The sequence below is a fragment of the Rhinolophus sinicus genome, chromosome 2 (assembly GCF_057876585.1).
Source record: "Rhinolophus sinicus isolate RSI-liver-muscle chromosome 2, RSI-T2T, whole genome shotgun sequence".
In the NCBI taxonomy this organism is placed as follows: domain Eukaryota; kingdom Metazoa; phylum Chordata; class Mammalia; order Chiroptera; family Rhinolophidae; genus Rhinolophus; species Rhinolophus sinicus.
This window is the reverse complement of record NC_142502.1, coordinates 171,563,986-171,583,249: the sequence shown is the minus strand read 5'-3', so window position 1 is coordinate 171,583,249 and position 19,264 is coordinate 171,563,986. Positions and strand designations below refer to the sequence as shown.

Below are 19,264 nucleotides of genomic sequence, written 5' to 3'. Positions count from 1 at the left end.
CAGCTCAGCTCAAGGTGCCATGTTCAATCTTAGTTGCAGGGGGCGGAGCCCACCATCCCTTGCAGGAGTCGAGGAGTTGAACTGGCAACCTTGTGGTTGAGAGCCCACTGGCCCATGTGAGAATCGAACCGGCAGTCTTCAGAGTTAGGAGCATGGAGCTCTAACCGCCTGAGCCACTGGGCCGGACTAGAACATGCCTTTTTACTCTACGAGAGTCCACAAGATTCAGCTCACCTGTCACCTTCTCCCAGAAGTTCTCTCTGAGACTCTGTGCCCCATGTCCTCTGGGTGGACAGGTGGTCCCCATTCTTTAGTCCTCTGTCAGCCCATGGTGTCCGACCTGTGCTGTCTTGCATTGGTCTGTGAGCCCCGTAGGGCAAAGGCCATGTCTCTCATCTCCTTGTTCTCAGTACTCAGCACAGCTCTTGGCACTTGGTAGGCAGAGTATGGAATGTAGAAATTAGTGATGGAATGAATGGTGCTGGGCTCTGTTGGGTGGGACTTAGGTTTAGGGCTTGAGCTCAAAGACCCAGGCTCTGACCTGGGGTGGGGCTAAGAGGTCTTTATGGGGCTAAGAGCTCAAAAAGCTCTTGCTGGCTGGAACGGGCCAGGGAGGTTATGGTGGGCGTATGATCCCAGCATAGGAGAACAGGGCTTCTTAAATTTCCCTAGTTACTGGAGGACTGTGAGCAGGGCTTAGACAGGCAGGGGTCAGGATTCAGGCACTTGGCAAGATCTTGCCCCACTCTTCGATTAAATGTGCACCAGTCGGTCAGCAATGGATTCCCATCCCTCACTCTAAGCTGTCTCTCCCGTTCTTCACATGTCTTCTGAAAAGAGAGAGAGGAAAAAGAAAAAAGGCAGGAAGAGAGAACTATGCCCTCTGACAAGGGGATGGGGCTCCAGGCAACCATATTGTTGTCCCCCAAGGAAAAGGGATTCCAGAATTCCCAAGGCCAGTGTTCCCAAAAAGCAGGTGGAGGAGACACTGCGGGTGGACAAAGCTGCAGGTGACACTCTTAGCCCCACCTGTCTGTGGGCGGGGCATGGGACAAGAGGTGTGTGCATCCCCTGGGGCTGCGCGGTCAGATGCTCCTTCCATGTAGGCTCGGCCCCAGTGGCCGGAGGCTGGTGGGACTGCGTTCCTCCCTGCGGGGTGGAGCAGAAGCGGTGGAGCAGCTGAGGGAGCTGATGCGGCTGCTGGAGGCCAAAGACTACCAGTCTCGGATGGAAGGCGTGGGGCGGCTCCTTGAGCACTGCAAAGCCAAGCCAGATGTTATCACCAGCAACCTGGCCCAGGTGAGTGCTGCCCCACCCCTGCTCTCCCAACAGCTGTTTCTCTTCTGTGGGTGCAACTTTAATTTGAAAAACTCTGAATAGTGTTAGACACTGTGCCAGACCCCTCAGGGTGAAGGGAGCATGACAGGCACTTGCTATCCAGGTGCGGTAGTGCCCTAAGACTACCTGGCAGTGGCTGGCGGGGGTGAGGGCCCTGCCTCCCACCAGGCACCGCAGAGAGGACTGGGCATCTCTTATCCCTCTAGCAGATTTATAGGGAGGAGGGCAGAGGTGGAGGTTGCTGTGGCTGAGCGCTGCTGCTGGTTAGCTCTGCACGTGATGCTTAGGGGCAGAGCAAATGGTGGGCCAGGAGCGTGGGTTAGGAGTAGGCACAGGCCTTTCACAGGCTGGAAACCAGGACCGATGCCTGCTTCTTCTGGGAGCAAGGCTGCTGACAGTCTCTCCACACAGCAGAGTAGCTCAGACACAGGCTGGAAAGCAGCAGACCTGTGTTTCCACCCCAGTTTCTGACTAGCTGTGTGATCCGGACAAGTTTTAACCTCTTCCAGCCTCTGTTTTTGTTCCGTTTTTAATGGTAAAGTGAGGATGAGAACACACGCCTTGTGGGTTGTTAAGATCATTTCAGGAAAGAGAGAGTGCAGAATACTGAGCAAGCTGCTCTCATACTTTGCATGCAATGAGTGCTCAACATGTGGTCAATCTTCCTTCCTGCCCCCCACCCCCTTTTGAGGAGGTGAGTCCTTCATCACTGGGAATGTGCTGGCATAGGCTGGAAGACCGCTGCGGGGAATGCAGGAGGAATCCCTGCCAAGGGTGGCTGGGCTGTGGGGCCCCTGCCCAGCCTGGGTTCCATGGGCTCTTGGTTTCTGTTCCCTCAATAGGTCTTTGATGCTTTCACCCCAAGGCTTCAGGATGCCAACAAGAAAGTGAACCAGTGGGCACTGGAGGCCCTCGCCAAGATGGTTCCCCTCGTCAGAGAGAACCTACACCCCATGCTGCTCTCTGTTCTCATTGCCGTGGCAGATAACCTCAACTCCAAGAACTCTGGGATTTACGCGGCTGCTGTGACAGCGCTCGATGCAATGATTGACAGTCTAGGTGAGCCTCCTGCTGTGCCTCCCGCTTGGCTCTCGTGGGCAGCTGGCTCCCTTCCTAGTGCCTCCCTAGGCTGAGCCCACCCATCCTGCTTGGGAATCAGCAGAGCGGTGAAAGGCACTGGTTAACCATTTTCCCAGAGGCAGCGTAGGGCAGGGGTGGGTGGCCCAGCGCCTCCAAGGTTCTTGGCTGGCAGCTTTTCCATGTCACATTCAGCTGTGTGTCTTAGGTGGTAAGAAGCAGAGGCGTTGTAGAGATGATGTAGTCTTACCTCCTTTAGTACACGTGACATAAATGACTCACCCAGGGTCACACAGCCCCACAGTGAGTGAGACAACAGGGCACGGAAGGAAAAACGGGTCAGGATGGCCAGGGAGGTGTTGGGAAGAGCTGTCAACAGTTTTCTCAGTTGTATAAATGATGGCTTGTGTGGTAGTGAGTGTAGCTTGTATGGGGACCAGGAGGGATGCTGGTGAGACTGTAGGGAAAGCCTGTTGAAGAGGACATAGCTGATGCTGGGTGGGCCTGGGTGGCAGGCCACCTTGATGGTCTGGCATAGGAGTCAGGCCAGGAGCCCATTGGCTTTTTGGATGTGGAATGGATGAGAGTTGCCTTTTAGGAAGATTGTTTGGGGCCAGGGCTTCGGGTGGGAGGGATTTGGAGTAAGGGGTGGGGAGTGAAATTGGAGTGGGGTTTAGCGGGGAATGAAAAGAAAAAAAGGAGGGATCTATGGGAGAGATGTCAGGAAAGGCGAGAGTCCCTAGTTCCCCATGGGCTTTGCAGGATCACACATTGGTTCTTAAACATTAGCTGGGATTTTTGGTGCATCTGCCTCTGTTCTCCAATCCTTCCATGGATGATTGGAAGGGGATATTTGGTATCTAGTACACAGGTTGAAGTGCAAGTTCAAACCTCCGGCGCGTGTAAGGACGTAGTACAGGAGTAGACTTATGCCCCAATCAGTAGAATGATGCGTTTTCACAAACCGGCTTTGCCTTGATGTGAGACAGCTTACGGGATGAGAACCGTCTTTGTCTGACTTGCTGCCGTATGTCCTGAGGAGCACAGGGCAATACCCACACCGCACCCTCATGGAGAGGCTGGAAGCCCCGCCTGGCACACCTACTCCTCCCCCCATCCCTGCACCCTGGCTTGAGCCCAGCTCCCTGGTGCTGGGACAGCACTGTGTCCTTGGCTGGAACCTCCAGGAGAAGTTTCAGTTACAAATCAAAGGCCGGGCCAGGCCCTTCTCCGCCTCTCGAGTTCATAAATATTGTCAATTTCCTCTCTTCATCTCAGAAGGAATTTATGATTTGCTGAGTATGTTGCTGTAGAACAAATAATATAAATCCAGCTTTAAATTATGGCTTGTTCTCACTGCTGCTCTGGGTAAGTGAGATTGCTGTTGCCAATACCCAAGTCTCCCAGTAAGTCACTGCAGGCCCTGGATTTATTGGGAAAACCTACACCAAGCGAAATAGGCTTTAGCTATTTGAAGAGGATACGCACTCTTGTCTGGGGAGAGAAGCTTTTAACTCTTTCTCTCCAGGTATTTTCCCTTTTTTGCCATTGGGCCAGCCTCCTTGAGTGCATGGGAGCTCTGAAGCTTTGAGCTGTCGAATCTGGTGTCTCACGTGCCCACATGACTCAGGTCCCCTCTACTTGGGGTCCTGCTGTACATACCTGGGCCGGGAACCCTGGAAAGGGGCCCCAGGGATGGTCTGCTTTTGTGATCTGACCACAACTTGAGGCAGGTCGCAGCTTCCAGGAAGACACCTAGAGTTCTCCTTCCTTCCTGGGACAGAGTGTTCTTGAGTCTGGATGACGATGCCGCCTCTGGTCCATCAGCAGGAGCACTTGGTGCAGGGACAATGGAGCAGGTGTGAGGGGACCTGTCTTCCTCTCTACTCCTTAGGGCAGCACGAGGCTGGGATGGAATGGGGTTGGCCTCAAAGGGATGGAGCCCAATAAATCTCTGGCTAAAGACTCCCTTGTCATGGGCCTTGGCTCCATGTCATTTTGAACAGGTATGTATGGCAGGGGCTCGCAGGGCCCCGTGGCCTTGCTGCGAGCCATGCCCTTTCAGCCTCACCAGCAACACTGGTTTTGCAAGGGCTCTTCACTATGAAGTGACGAGCCAATTTTCATATCCACCTAGGCCAGAACTGGAGGGACTTAGGTTGCCAATTAGGAGCATTTATCACTGCCAGGTGTGCCAAGGATAGAGTCAAAGTCTTCCCAGCGGTGGTTCTCATGTGCCTGGAATGGTCTGAGTCTGGCCTGCAGAGGGTACTATGGATGCAAGTAATTAAACTTCTCATTGATGAGGGGATTGGGTGGTAGAAGCAGAGACAGGGCAGGTGGGACAGAAGAGAGGAGGTGTAAGTCTTTCTGGCCATATCACCCAGGCTGAGCCTGGTGACCCTAGTGGTTCCCAGGGGGTGGGGTGGGGGGACCTTTAGCACCCTGAGGCCGCTTCTGGAAGTGGAGTGGAACCCTCTGAGCAGAAGGAGCTTTCTCCCAAGTCTGCTGCTTCCTGTCCCACAGGGGATTCTGGGCTCCAAGCTGGCCAGGAACTGTGAAATGCTGTGAAGTCACAAAGCAAGAGCTCAGCATGTTGTACTTGTTTCCTGCGCTACGGGGGCCCAAGGAGATCAAGAACACAGCCTGGCCAGGCCAGGCCATCTTCTGGTATAAAATCCAGATCACACAGCCAAACCAGGAGGCTGCCCTTTGTAGATGACCTCTTAGGATCCCTCTTCATTTAGGAATTCAGTGATAAAGTCGACTCACCAGCCACCACACCTCTCCTAGTTTTTCGGTTTTCCTTAGGGTGAGTGGGACAGGTGGTGTCTCGGTTGACAGGACAGGTGGGATTTCTGCCCATGTCCCATTGTGGGGGGATGGTGAGGAAGGAGACATGTTGGATACCTTGCTCTCTGACCTCTGCCCTTTGTCACTGCCTGCCTTGGGACCTGTCCAGGGGAGAGGCTGGAGTGGCATCCTCTCTGCTTAGTGCCCAAACCTTCTGATTTTAAGGGAATTCGTCCAGGTATGAAGGCAGTTCCTGCTCTGACTGGCTCGTTCTGTCTTTGGCCTCTGTCACTGGGTTAGTTATGGAAGAAACTTCACTAACGAATGGTGACAGCTCACCATTCTCCTGGTCAGACCTCTGCATTCAGGCTTCTGAGCACCAAAAGGAGTTCCCTTAATTTATCGCAGCTCCTGGCCAGTGCTGGAAAGAGCAGATAAGCTTGCAAATGGGTGGCTTCCAATCTACTTTTGCTGTTTTGCTTTCTGATTTTAAACTTATAACCTTATATAAATTATATAAATAATTATAACATTATATTGTTACTGGAATTTACAGATTTATTCATGGTGTCCCTCTAGTATCCCAACAGGTTAAAAATGTCTCTGATCTTCTATTTCTCACTTGCATGCATACAGAGTTCCCTGGTTCAAAATCGTAACGCAAATACAGTTTTGTCTTTGCATCTTTCATTTAACACTACCCAGTTTCCCATGCTATTATGCAGTCTTTCTAGTTAACTTAAAAATATAAAGTTTACTTTCCACTACTGTAAAAGCATACTTATTAATTATTGAGAAAATGGAAAATGCAGAGCATTTGGAAGGAAGAAAACCTCACTTATAGTCCCAAATCCTAGAAGAAACCATTATTAGCACTTGGCATTTTCCATTTTAGATATTTTTTCTGTGCCTGTTCATATGCATGGTTGTGATTCTATTACACAATTGTATTTGCGTCCTGCTCAGTTTCCCCTAAAACTACATCTATGTATCCACATTTATGTCCATCAATCTGTCTCTAACATCCATCTGTCTGTCACTTTATCTATCTATCTATCTATCTATCTATCTATCTATCTATCTATCTATCATCTATCTATTAGGTTGGTGCAAAAGTAACTGTGGTTTAAAAGGTTAAAAATAATTGCAAAAACCGCAGTTACTTTTGCACCAACCTAATATTTATCTATCACCAATCATCTATTACCATCTATCAATTATCTATCAATCATGTCTGTCTGTCTGTCTGTCTGTCTGTCTGTCTATCTATCCATCCCCCAAAGTTCACAGCAATTTTGAAGAAGCACAGACAGTATGACGCAGATCCATGGGCGGAAACGAGGCCTGTTTGGAACCAATTTGACTATTCCAGGCCACTCACTCTTCCCCAAACAACCTATGTACATTCACTTTTTAAAAGTGGCCCCATTGTGACCTGGAAAAATTAATTCAGCTCCGCAACGGGCCTCTTTCCCACCCAGGCGTTTTGGGTCCCTGGCACTGAACAGCTGCGTGTGGCTCAGGCCACTGACACTCTCTATCTCTTTTAGACAACCTCTGCCTCCTGCAAGCGTTTGCTGGGCGGGTGCGTTTCCTGAGTGGCCACGCAGTGCTTGCTGTCACAGACCGTCTGTCAGGTGAGCACCCCTAAACATGCCGCCCCCGCACTGCCTTGCAGTCAGTCTCTGTTCTTCTCTCCCCACATGTGGTTGAACCACCACTAATCTTAGACCAAAAATCATCACAAACCATTTAAATTTTTGATAATCTGCTTTTTAAATATAATCCCCACATTGTCAGAAGACGATCTTTGTGTTTGGTCAAAATGAAGCAGGTTTAGACATAACTAAAATAGTTTTTAAGAAGCCAGTGTGCCTTTCTTCCTCTTTGCCGCTAGCTAGCTTGCAGGGTACCTGACGCCTCCCAGGCAGAGCCGCCTTGTGGGGGCATGGCTTTGTCAGCAGCAGCGCTGGTGTGACAATTAGATAAAGTTGCCTCTTCTTTGGCATGTACAGCCTGGCAAACAGAGTGCAGGCTGGCTTTCAACCCCACTTGACCCCTTGGCCAGGTGCCCGGGACTGGATTACGTGGAGATGAGCCTTATTCAAGCTTGTTCCAAGCTTATGTCTGCTCTGAGTTTGCAGGATAAGTCTCAAGCGATTTCATTCCAAGGCTGAAATCTTCTCCTGTTGGCCCTTCAGGTGGCAGCGTGGAAAGGACATAGGTTTCAGGGTGGACAGACCCATTTGCCACCTGCCAACTCTGACCTAGGGCAGGTTACTTAACTTGGTTTTATCATCATTCCTTGCTGAAAACCCCCTCCCCCATCTCGGGAAGGTCCCAGCCAGGAAGGAGGCAGGACTCAGTCTGTTCTTTGGACTCCTGATGGCCCCCCAAAAATGCAGATGGTTCATGTCCCCCCCCTTAAATCCTTGTCTGCCTCCCCAGCAGTCTTCAGGGAAGTGACCAGGCTCTCTGGAGTGGCTCTCAAGGCCTGTCATTGCCTGGCCCTCTGGGCTCTGTCCCCTACCCCAATCCCAGTTATATGCCCTGGATCATTAATCCTCATAACAGCCCTCAAGGAGGGTGTGGGTTCCATGATTATCCTTTTAGAAATAAGGAAAATGGAGCTCAGAAAGGTTAAGTGCCCAAGGTCCCTGGGCAAGTAATCCAGGATTTATCCCCAGGAGCCTGGCTGCCGAGCCAAGCCCTCAGCCTATCCCCAGCAGGCCCTGCCTTTGCCTCCTAGGTGCCAGCATGCCACCCGCCTTGTACTGGCTGATTTCCCGTCCTCTCAACTTTGCTTGCCCACATGTGGCTCCTGGCCTGCAAAGCCTTTCTCCACCCATCCCTCCTAGGGAAGAAGGTTCTGGCATCACTTCCTCTGTCTCCCTTCTCCCCAGCCCTCCTACCTGGTTTCATGTGCCTCTTAAGAGCATGTCCCTCACCAGGCTCCAGCCAGGGCCTCACAGCATCGGGGCCTCAGGGGGTGCTCAGCTCATGTTACCTGCCTGAGGGCATCACTCTAGCTCCTCCACCGCCCCATTTCTTGCTCCTGGAATTGCCTCTTGCCCTGGTTCAGTCCCCTCAGCCTCCCTGGAGTGGCCCCTTACCTCCTGTCCAGGTGCCAGGCCATACCCAAGTAGGTGGGGTGAGTGAGGCAGGGCTGGGGGCGATGATGCAGCCACAGTGCCATGCTGAGGGTGCCCTGGGCTGAGAATGGGGCCACATAACTGAGACCCCCGTGGGTACCAGACAAGGAACGTTTTTCTGATGCTCAAAATCAGCATGTTGTGGGTGAAAGCCTACCTGTCCTTGGTAATTTATGGGCCCAGAGTGGGGTGGGTACCTCACATTAGATTATCTATTTATTATAAATATTTTCCATCTATTTCCAAGAGACTCCAAAGGCAAGAGTTTCTGTGCCGTGCTCCTGTTAACCAGGTGCCAGCCTGGAACAGAGAAGACAATTTCAGTTGACACAAGGTGTGGACTAATAATAGCACAGCTTAACAGGAGTAAATCTTTTGCTAATTACTTCAGCTGCCTTTTAAGCTTGAGTTTAAAGGGGTTTTCTTCCTCATGATTACACCCAGAAAGGCCACTGCCACCTCTGCCAGCCTGAGAGACCCCCCAGTCAGCGGTGATCTCCCCTCTGTGTAGCCGGGGATGTGGGACTGTGTAGGCGGTGGGATAAGTGCTCTTCCTGAGGAGCAAGCCGCCTGGGGGCTGCAGTGTAAATGCCTCACTGTTGGGAGGCAGAGAGTTCCGGTGTGGCAGGAGGGGGAAGGAGCTCTGCTGGGGGCAGGTACACGCCTCACCCTTTGGTGGAAGCAGGGAAGCCCTGCCTGGCTCTGGTTTGGGGGAAAGTTCTCACCTTCATTGGCAGGTGAGATTCAGTGCAGATTTAGGAAACCTTTCCATTGTTCAGAGGAAAGAGCTAATCAGAAGCATTTTCTTTTGGTTCCCTCGTGCTGTCCCCCTCCCACCTTGCCCTTGCTTCCCCACTCTTGGGGCTGACTGGGGCGGCTTTGCTGTTCACTGTGCCCTCCCTTCTCAGCCTGCTCAACGTATGAAGCTGCTGGAGGCCACTCTCCTCTGGGAGACTTTCCTAGAGAATGTGGACGTGGCTGGGCTGAGTTACAGTCCTACCTTCCCCAGGAATGAGGACCATCTCTACTTCTGAGGGCTCTGTGATGTTGGGGAACCCCTAGGAGGCCCCACTGTGTGTGGTCTGAAAGTCAGCGCACATAGTCCATGGGAAATGGCCCTGTGAGCAGTCAGGAAGCGCTGAGGGGGCCCAGGTCGTCTCCCCTTTTCCACTGTCCCTGGCTGTCTCTGAAATCAGAGGGGGCCCCGTGGGACTCCTGCTGAAAGATATCCTGAGGTATTGGATGATGTTAAGCTGATGAAGGAAGGACAAATTGGGGTTGTCACTAAAAATAAAACTCCAGACCAGCCTCTGAAATGCAGAACCCCTAGAGGTTTGCGGGCAGCGAGGGGTGGAAAGAGCATGGACTTTGGAGTCAAGGCAGATCTGGCCTCTCTCCTCAGCTCTGCCCTTCTTAGCTGTGTGCTCTTGGGCCAGCTTCTGAGCCCTGAAATGGACCAGCATCCTGCCTCTCACGGTGCTGTGAGAATGAAACAATCACACTGCAGAGCTCTGAGCCCGACCCAGGACTCTGCAGGCCATGTTTGTTTCCCAGGCATGCCTTAGCCCAGGGAACCTTCCAGTTTCTTTGCCCCATAAATAAGTAAAATGCTGCTCTCAGAGTCATTTGCCTTCACCAACACTTTTCCTTTGGCAGGATGACAAGCAGAGAGTGCTGATTATAAAGCAAGCATTATTAGCACGAAAGCACTTAGGGCAACATGGCCATGGCCGAGGGCAGGAGCAGCCCCTCCCCCACTCCACCTCCCAAAGCAATTTGGGATAGCCCTTGGCATGGCTTTGACATCGAGGGCAGTCCTGCATTTACTCTGTGTTGGAGGGTTTAGCCTGCTTCTGGGTTTCCTGGGGTTTAGAGCCTTGGGTAACCAGATTTGGGGACATTCATCACTGAATGATGGTTTATAGAGCACATTCACGCCTCTTGGATGGCTGCTGGTCTTATCCTGAGGTTTGGCATCCAGACGCTGGGGAGGCCGCACTGGTCTTAATTCCTGCTGGCTGTTTTATTGTCCAGAATACTTCATTTGACAGAGTCTTGACTTCTCTCCCTAGTACACGTTTTCTCTGTGTTTGCATGAGCTCTCATAGGTGGTCATGCAGATTAAAGCAATACCAGTACCAGCTACTATTTGTCACCTGCCCACCTACTATTATCTAATCTCTAACAATCTCAAGAGTTTGGTTCAGGATTATTATCTTTACAGAGTGGGGAATAGGCTGGGAAAGGTTGGGTGACTTTCTCAAGCTCCCACAGCCAGTCCATAGCAGAGGTTGGATTGCAATCCCAGTGTGTCTGCTTCCTTCCTGTCCCCTGGGCTGCAGGGACCCATGATGGCTGTCGTGGGCCCTGAGCACTTTCACCTTTGCCTACCCCTTCCTCCATGAAAAAAATTAGAAATTGTATTTTAGGACCGGTTGGTATAAACACAAATATAGACCAGACTGTATATCTTCATATTTTTTCTTCTGATTGAAAAAAAAATGAAAACATGTTGTGAGCCCTCGGTACTATGTCTAATGGATCCGTCAGCCCTGCTGGGCTGCCTGCCCTTTGAGGGACAGAGTAGGGGTTCTAAGAGAGGCAGTGGGAGAGGGAGAGAGTGCCTGACTCAAGTAACTCTTCCTCTTTTCTGCATGACAGTGCTGGTGGCCTCGGTTTACCCCCGAAAGCCCCAGGCCGTGGAGCGCCATGTACTTCCGGTCCTCTGGTACTTCCTGAAGAACATGACGGGGAACGGCGTCCTGCCTGGGCACAGTGGGAACGTCCGTCCCGTGGTGTGCCGGCTGTCCAGGTGCCTCCAGGAGCAGATGGGCTCCCGGCTGCAGGACTTGGCCGCAGGCCAGCCAAAGCAAGTCCTCCAAACACTCCAGGAGCTTTTAGACACGGAATCCCTGTGAGGTGGCTCCAAGATCAGAGGGCTGGCACCTGACAACAAGACCACTGGCAGCTCATGCCCCTTTCAGCTGGATTAGACACAGATCTGAAACGCGCCATCCTTTTTCTATCTTATTTTATTTTTTGGATGGCATTATCTCCTGGTCTACTTTCTCTTAGAGTTCCAGATGTACATAGTATATTTTGAAGTAGAAATAAAAGAATGACTTATTTTTCTAAGGTTTTCTTATCTTCCACTTTTTTAACTGCAGATAATGTTCCAATAACTAGGTTTGTGACAAACAAAACAAAACATGACAATAGCAAAACCAGCTGTAGATAATACGGAGATGAAGAGTAAGGGAGAAAAAGTGTAGTACAGACCCATATATTGCAGGCCATTGGGGGCATTGCCCCCCGAGCGGCTGGACAAACCCCCAAAACTAGAGACCTTGAGTTGGTCATTTAAATTCATTGCATTTGTTATTGGCCTGATTTGAGGTGAATGTAACAGATACCTCTGGGAAGCTTCTGCCTTACAAAATTTGCACTGTGTCAGCTGGTCCTAGGCAAACCTAATGAGATCTGTCCAGCTTATCCAAAGGCAAGGAGAGTTTGACATCTGCATTACTACAAGCCTTCTCTGGAAGTTGGCATCCTGGCTAGTTCTAAAGAGGAGTCGACGATGCTTCACACGTGAAATACCATACATGAAAGCACTTTGTAGCGTGTAAAGCTGTACACAGTACGCAGATGTCATGCGGAAGTGCTGCAATTGCACAGGTTACCCCATTTGGGCCAGACATGAAGCTGGAGAGCTGTGTTGGATGCAGGATGGGCCAGGACACGAGGAAGTTGAAAGAAGGTGTTGCCCACTGATGGGGCAGCCAGAGAAATGGCGTCCTGGCAGCGGGAGGGGGACATCCGGGGCTTAGGTTCTGGACATGGTAGAGTGGCTCTGCCTTCACTAGGGCTGGTGGCAGGTTGACAACGGTGTGACCAGGCAGAATCAGAGCTCAGGTCATTACCATAACACATGGGTAAGGTGAAGGCTGAAGGGATAATGTGTCCCAGTCCCAGCCAAGGAGCCCTGACCCAGGGCAACACTCTGGGGCAGATCCAGACTGCGAAGCCCTGAGGCCACAGCCTCATGCTGACATGTTTTCTCTCAGCTGTCATCCCCCACCCCCCAGCAGAGTTTCACTGTTCTGAGGCTCTCCTGGGGAGTCCAGCCCAAGGCAGGCTGGGAAGCCCCAGATTGACTCACCTATGTATTTCCAAACCCTGTGAGTGCCTCTGGCTGAGGAGGCCGCTTTTCCATCTTGCCCTGTTGCCAGGTGTAACTAGGCCGCCCCTCCCCCCAGTGCCCTGGGGTGAGGTTGGGCATGACGCAGGCATGGTGGGACTTGGGCTTTAAATAGGCAGCTTAAGTGTGACTTTGGGTAATTCTAGCCCCAGTGTGAGCACTTCTCACCTAATTGTGACCCCAGCAGGAGCTTTCTGGCAACCACCTTGCCCTTTGTTGATTCTGACTGGGAACCAGGTTGGTTAAAAGGCCTGCTAGTCAGGGAGCCATCAAAGATGCCCAAGGGGGCTGATTTTAAATGTTTGTTAAGTTTTACACAATTTAATTGATTTTGTTTGCTTGGAGTCTGAGCAAACTTTTTTTGGTTTGGTAAGGAGATTGAATTTCCTTCTTGTCAAGATCCCAGAACCTAGAATCAGAGTATTTCAGGACTTTTCCAGAACTGTAGAAGCCTATGGACGTAGAGCCTGGCATGGATTTTGAAGGCAGAAATTAAGCTCAATGTCATTGTCCTGGCTTCCTGCATTCCCGTCTTGTCGTTCATACGTTTATAAACCTGAAACTTCCATCCCTTGTGCTCTGTACCCACCCTCATGGCGCAAGAGTGTAAAGCAACTTGAAACAGCGGAAAAGCAAAGAGTAAATCTTTGCCTGGTTTTGTTTCCTTCACTAGTTCAGGTTTTAATCTAGTCCCAGGCAGCCCTGGACTGTGGGTGATGCCCCTGGTACAACCCCATTGGGGATGGGATGGGACGGTTCTAGTGCCACAGGAAATTTCAGTCTCCAAAGGTTTCCCACAATGTTACTTTTAAAACAAAGTCAGTGCCTTAATAACCTGGGTCTGGGCCTATTGGGAGTGCCTGCAAGAAAGAGGCCTAATGGAAGGCCAGTGGTGGGAAATGAAGATTGTCCTGGGAGTCAGAGTGGGTTTGAGCTGAGCCCAGCCATTCTTTACTTGGCTGGGTGTGAGGTCAGGAACTCTACCTACCTAAGATGCTCTTAGAGGTGGGAATACAGCCTCCAAGTTCTAGAAGATTCTCTCTCTCTCTCTCTCTCTCTCTCTCTCTCTCTCTCTGTGTGTGTGTGTGTCTCTGTCTCTCTCTCTCATTTGTTCTCTTCAGGTAATTCCAATGGGTGGCCAAATTCTGAAACCACAGTAAAATCAAGGGGTAGAAAAGTGGCCATGGCTTTGGCTCTCCAGGCATCTGTCCTGTCAACTCTCCTCACCTGACAGCCTGGGGGTGTCGTGTTGTTGAGAATAGAGACAGGTGAGGTGCTGGGGTCAGAGAGGCTGGACTCAAGTTCAGGTACTGTTGCTTGCTGCTGTATGTGTGGCCTTGGACCCATTTGTCAACCTTTCTGTGTGTGTGTCTGTGTGTTGTGTATGGGGTAGGTGGCTGGGGAAGAAATGACAGCAATGCCCACCTTCACTGGGCTATTGTGATAATTAATGAGCTAATTAACACAAGGCCAAGAGCCCAGGAAGCCTTTGAATGTTGGCCCTTATGTTTTTTTGGGGAGTCATTGCTTTAGGAGCAGCTAGCATTGGGGTCTTGTGGTTTCTGCTGCCCTTGGAGTTGGTAGAAGAGAGAATGTGCCTCAGGGTTTTGTGGAGCCTGAGAGCCACTGTCAGCCTGGCTGGGCTTGTTTCAGAGGCTAGAGCACCTTCAGCTCTCTGCTGGGAGTTAGGGCTGTTCTCCCCGTTTGGGCAGTTGCCCTCTCTTAACTGTCTTCCCCTTCTCCTTACGTGACATGTCCCTCACAGCCACCCTGGGCTGTGAAATCTAGAAGCTCTGCTCTAGGCAGTCTCACTTTTCCCCCTGCCCTTCTCCCCTGACTCAGCTGGGGGCAGAATGGATTGGAGGATGGAAAAGCCCTTTCTTGCTGAAAGCATTTTCCTTTCATTATAACTCTTCTCCGTCAGTAGGGAAAGAAAGGGAGAGAAGATGAGAGTAAAGAGGATCGTCTGTTCTCCTGAGAATGATGGGAGGAAAACAGAGCCCCGGGACGGAAAGATGAGAGGGGGAGCTAACCTCTCCACTGAAGGAATGTCTGCAGTGTTCCCAGTCTCATTTTTCTTGACGTTTCATAAGGAAGATATTATTTTCTCCATTTCCCGGTAAGGAAACTGGGCCTCAGAGGCGCTTAATAAGCTCCCTCAGCCAGTGTATGGGAACCACTGGGAATCTTGTTAAAGTGCCAATTCTGATTCAGCAGGTCTGTTGTGAGGCTGAGCTCCTGCACTTCCGAGAAGCCTGCAGGTGACGTCACTGCTGCTGCAGGGACCACATTGTGGAGGGTCAGACCTTAAGACACAGCTACGAAGGGGCTGGAGCTTGGATCTGTGCTCAGGTCTGTCTGACTCCCAAGTGCTTGACCTGCTCCGGGGTACTCTGTGCTTCCGAGATGTTTGCCTCCCCAAAGGGCGTTAGTCTGAGCCCTGTGAGAGGACCAGTTGAAATCCCATGGTCTCCTAGAGTTAGTCTGGCCCCAGAGTTTTGCCCCTAAAGTCTGCTTGGTCTGCAGACAGGGTCTGCTTGGTTTGCTCTGATGACCAGGGCATGCTGCGGACACTTGACTGTCCAACCATGGCCTTTGGTGGGGATAGGATTGGTGGGAATAAACAAAGATCAACCAAATGAGAAAAGCCAAGCCTTCATGCAGAGCTTGCTGTAGCAAAGGCATCAGCCACGATTACCTGTGTACTGGCAGAGACTCAAGGGCAGGCACAGGAGTAGAAACGCTTTACAGCGGAAAAAATGGGAGGCAGCATGCCGTGATCAGATGGAGACTGTTGGCATGGGAAAGATATAGGCGCAGAGCTGACTGTGGCCTGCTGGCAAGAGCAGCCCCCCTGGTGTTTGTTAAAGTACAGACTCCCGGGCCATACTCTAGACCTACTGAATCAGAACCCTCTGTGATTCTTACATACCCTCAAGGTAAGAACCTCTTCCACAGACTCAATGCTCTCAATGGTTGTTCGGTTCCCACACCTGGGAGTCAGCTTCCCTAAACCACTATTTCCCAAACACGCTGATGGAAACAATTACTTGGGGAAGAGGGAGGAAGACAGGGATGGGTGTTGGTTAAAAATTCAGATTCCTAGTCTCAGCTGTAGATCCTTTCCTGGAATGAGGGGTGTAAAGGTCTGCAAATTATCAAGCAGTCCGGTGATTCCTAAGCTCAGGCAGGTTGGAGAAGCAGTGCCCTAACTGTTGCCTGTTCCCAGCTGGTCTCCAGGAGTCCCTTGGGCAGACAGACAGGGCATCCTCGTCACCCATTGTGCATGGGTTGCTACCAGGTGGGTGTTTCTGAGTCAGGGACACTCAGGGGTTCTAGTTTGGTCCTTATCGTTATTGGGGCTTATTTAGGGGGCATTATGGCTTCTCTGTGTCCTGTCACCTGGTGTTTTAGTGAAGAAGGCTATTAACATTTGAAGGTTTTACTTTGTTTTAATCACGGGCTTTATAATTACCTCTGTGTGGGTTGACAGCTGTTATTAGTGTCACCTTGGGTTCTTCTGGAGAATTTTTACATCCAGAAAGTTATCCAGCACCTCTGCAGCTGGTGTCAGAAGCCATTAACTAAACAATAGCTTTAAAAACTCCCCAGGTTTTGTAAACACAACCAATCCTGTCTCCTTCCAAAGGAGAAAAAAAAGCTAGATAAATAATTTTCTTGAAGGCAATCTGTTTCCCAGGGTCTATATATCCTTTTTGTCTCATCCACTGGTTTTTACCGCTTTGGGGCTCTGGAAATAAAGTGTAGCCATTGTCTCCTGAAGTGTCATCCGCTCCTGTGATGGCTTTCACCTGGAAACCCACTTTGGGGAGTCATGACAATGAGGAACAAAGATTTTTGGAAAAGACTTTCTTTCTTAAAAATTGTTTTATATGTGTGTATGTGGGAGGGATGAGGAGTGTTAAGGTACGTAAAGGGGATTATTAATTTTAAAAATTCTCTTGGATATTTTGTTTTGAGTTTCCATCCAAGTTAGTTTAACGGGAATGGCTAAAACGACAACTGGACTTGGGCTAGATATGAAAGATAATTTCCTATTTGTAAATGTTGGAGAAAACTGAGGATTTCTTCCACAGAAGGTTGTGGTATCTTCTCTTATGGCTTCTCGTGTTGCTCCCACCCCCACCCCCCAGTAATCTGCTCTCAGAAGATGTTAGAACCAAGGCTGGCCAGGGGCGAGGGGACCTGTTCTGCCACTTGTTGGCAATGTGTCTTTGCAGCAAGCCATTTCTTGGCTTACTTTTGTTTTTTAATTTGTAAAAGGAATCGACAAAATACTTGCTGTGTTCATAAATCCTTTTTAATGATTGATTTAGTAAAATAACGTAGATAATTGTATTTTGAAAAAGTAGTGTTGCATACAAAGAAAAGTTGTAACTTTTAACTCCGGCCTCTTCCCAGTAAAGCCTGTTGTTCAGAGGAACTAAAATCATTCACACCATCTGAGGGACAGATCACCCACGACTCAGCATGGGGATAAACGGGGGATTCCAAAGCTTAATTTGCTTTTTCTATTTGAACTACTTGACAAGTGTAGTTGTGGTCGCAAGCAAAATGTTTTAATGTCTTTCCACTTTGAAAGACATGGAATCCTTTGGAGGTGGAAGTCAATTCTAGCTGAGTTTGGCAGCTGTTTTTAACTTTTTCCAAGAAACAAAGGGCAGAACTGAAAGGAAGGGGACGTGGTACTGAGTTCTTTCCTTAACCACAGTCTTGAGGTACAAAGAAGACAGCGATGAACATGAAAAACAAAAATGGCAGAGGGATTATGAGTCCAGTTCCCCAAGGTGGCTCAAAAGATGGGTTAGGAAGGAAGCCAGGTGACAGAGGGGCTGATGGACATGTCGAACCCCAGCGCCTGGGTCCTAATTCTAAGTCTGGCTTCTGAGAGTACCCGTCACATGTGCTGCATCCCTTCTTCTTTCTCCTTGTATGCCTCCTTTCTTTCTTCTTCCTCTAACGCAGGTCCACCAGGTTTGTCTGTGGGCATTACCTGAATCCTGCTAGCGCCATCATTCTTGCCCAAACAGGTTGTTGACTCATGCACTCGACTTCTCAGTGACTGCATTCAGAACCCGGGCTCCTAGGTCAGGTGAGTTCTATAGTCACCTGATACAGGGCCCACAGACTATCAGTTAGGCTACTTTCTGAAATCCATGAGTGTAAGTCAAGCCAGCAGTGTCCAGGGCCCTCCATAAAAGTGAATTCGCATGCTGAGCGAATTAGCTGTTTGCTTCTCTGCGTGGGTAATGCTTCTTTAATTACATTGCATAAAAATGTCTGGATGGATTCATGGGGCTTTATTTAAACTTCAGGTAGGCACAGGGAGTAAAACACAGCACAATACAGCAGGTTTTGTTACTATAGGCTCCAAACACATGGACTTCGTGGCAGTTTAACAGAATCTTTGATGTGGGGGCTACTTGACACATGTGTTGTCTTTGAAAAGCTTTCTTTTGGAAGATGGAGTGAGTGTTGGCAGCTTGTAATTGATCAACCAGGTGATCAACTGACAATTCACTGCACCATCTCCCCTGATATGTGCAAAACACTGGTTTGTTTTAGAAAAAAGTAACATATTTGTCAAAATCCCTTTCATTAATGTTGTAGGGTTTATGAGGCAAGTCTTGTCACACGTAAGCTCTTCATAATGAAAGAAAAGTCTTTGATCTATTTTCCCTGAACTTTTTATCAACATGGATTATGTTAGATTCTGAACTGGGTATATGATGTGAGGAAGGAAAATAGATACTGCTTATACAGAGGGTGACAAAAAAAATGTATATACATTTTAAGAAAGGAAAAAATGATTAAAGTTGTAATACTCAATATATACTGATAACAAAAGATGAATACAAGTCATGTTTGACTTCTGCAATGACCAGAGGTGCTCAAAGTGGTTACCATCAGCGTCCAGACACTTCTGATCATGGCGAACTACTGCTTGAGCAACATTGACCAAAGTGTCCACTTTTATACATTTTTTTTGCACCCCTGGTAGTATACAACCCCTCAGACCCACGCTGTGGAGGGAGGTTACAGTTCATCTTGAAGATTGTATTTATACCTCCAAAAGGCTATCACTGTTCCATCAGAATATTATATTTGCTTTTTTTTCTTCCCTGAATCCTTTTGATCGAACCAGAAAATTGTGTTTTCCCCCTGGGGCTGAACTATTTGCTATGTAACTAATATGTTGGATAAAGGGCCGACTGAACACCTCCCTCTTCACGGCTCTGGGGTTTTCCATGGACAAGAGTTGGCACAAATAAGAATATGGGTGTAATATGTACCCCTTAAATGGATCTCCTGTGGTGAGCTCACTTTTGTCTTTATACTTAGCATTCCTTCTTGTTTTCTAATCCTGTGAAGCAAAAGCAGACTCTTGAGTCCTCGATGGTTGGGTCTATTGGCTTAATTAACTTAAAAAGACAGAACAAAACAAAAACCTCCCTTCTCCCTTGAGCAAGGATGAGGTTCTTGGGTCCGTACGAGTGATCCCTCTGAGAAGCTGCGGAATTGGGCTTCCCTGCGGGCCACCAGCAGTGCTGTCCAAGGCAGAACCTAAAACGTGGGTTTGGGAAAAGGAAGGCCTGGTCTCCAGGAGATGGGAAACTGACCTCATGCCACACAACTGGTCTGTTGTGGCAAATTTACTTTCTTTTGTACAAAGGCTAATGCA

At 49.4% G+C, this 19,264-nt stretch overlaps 1 protein-coding gene across 2 annotated transcripts in view; it reads left to right on the top strand.

Annotated features, from left to right (window-relative positions):
* Positions 1-11,456, top strand: part of TOGARAM2 (TOG array regulator of axonemal microtubules 2) — a 48,725-nt gene extending 37,269 nt beyond the window's left edge. For both annotated transcript variants that reach the window (XM_088796236.1, XM_088796235.1), the window contains 4 exons: positions 1,107-1,299; positions 2,181-2,397; positions 6,759-6,845; positions 11,022-11,456. In XM_088796236.1, the coding sequence (XP_088652362.1) occupies positions 1,107-1,299; positions 2,181-2,397; positions 6,759-6,845; positions 11,022-11,278 (754 nt within the window). In that variant the 3' untranslated portion in view covers positions 11,279-11,456. The remainder of the gene's footprint in view (positions 1-1,106; positions 1,300-2,180; positions 2,398-6,758; positions 6,846-11,021) is intronic.
* Positions 11,457-19,264: the final 7,808 nt, after the last annotated feature.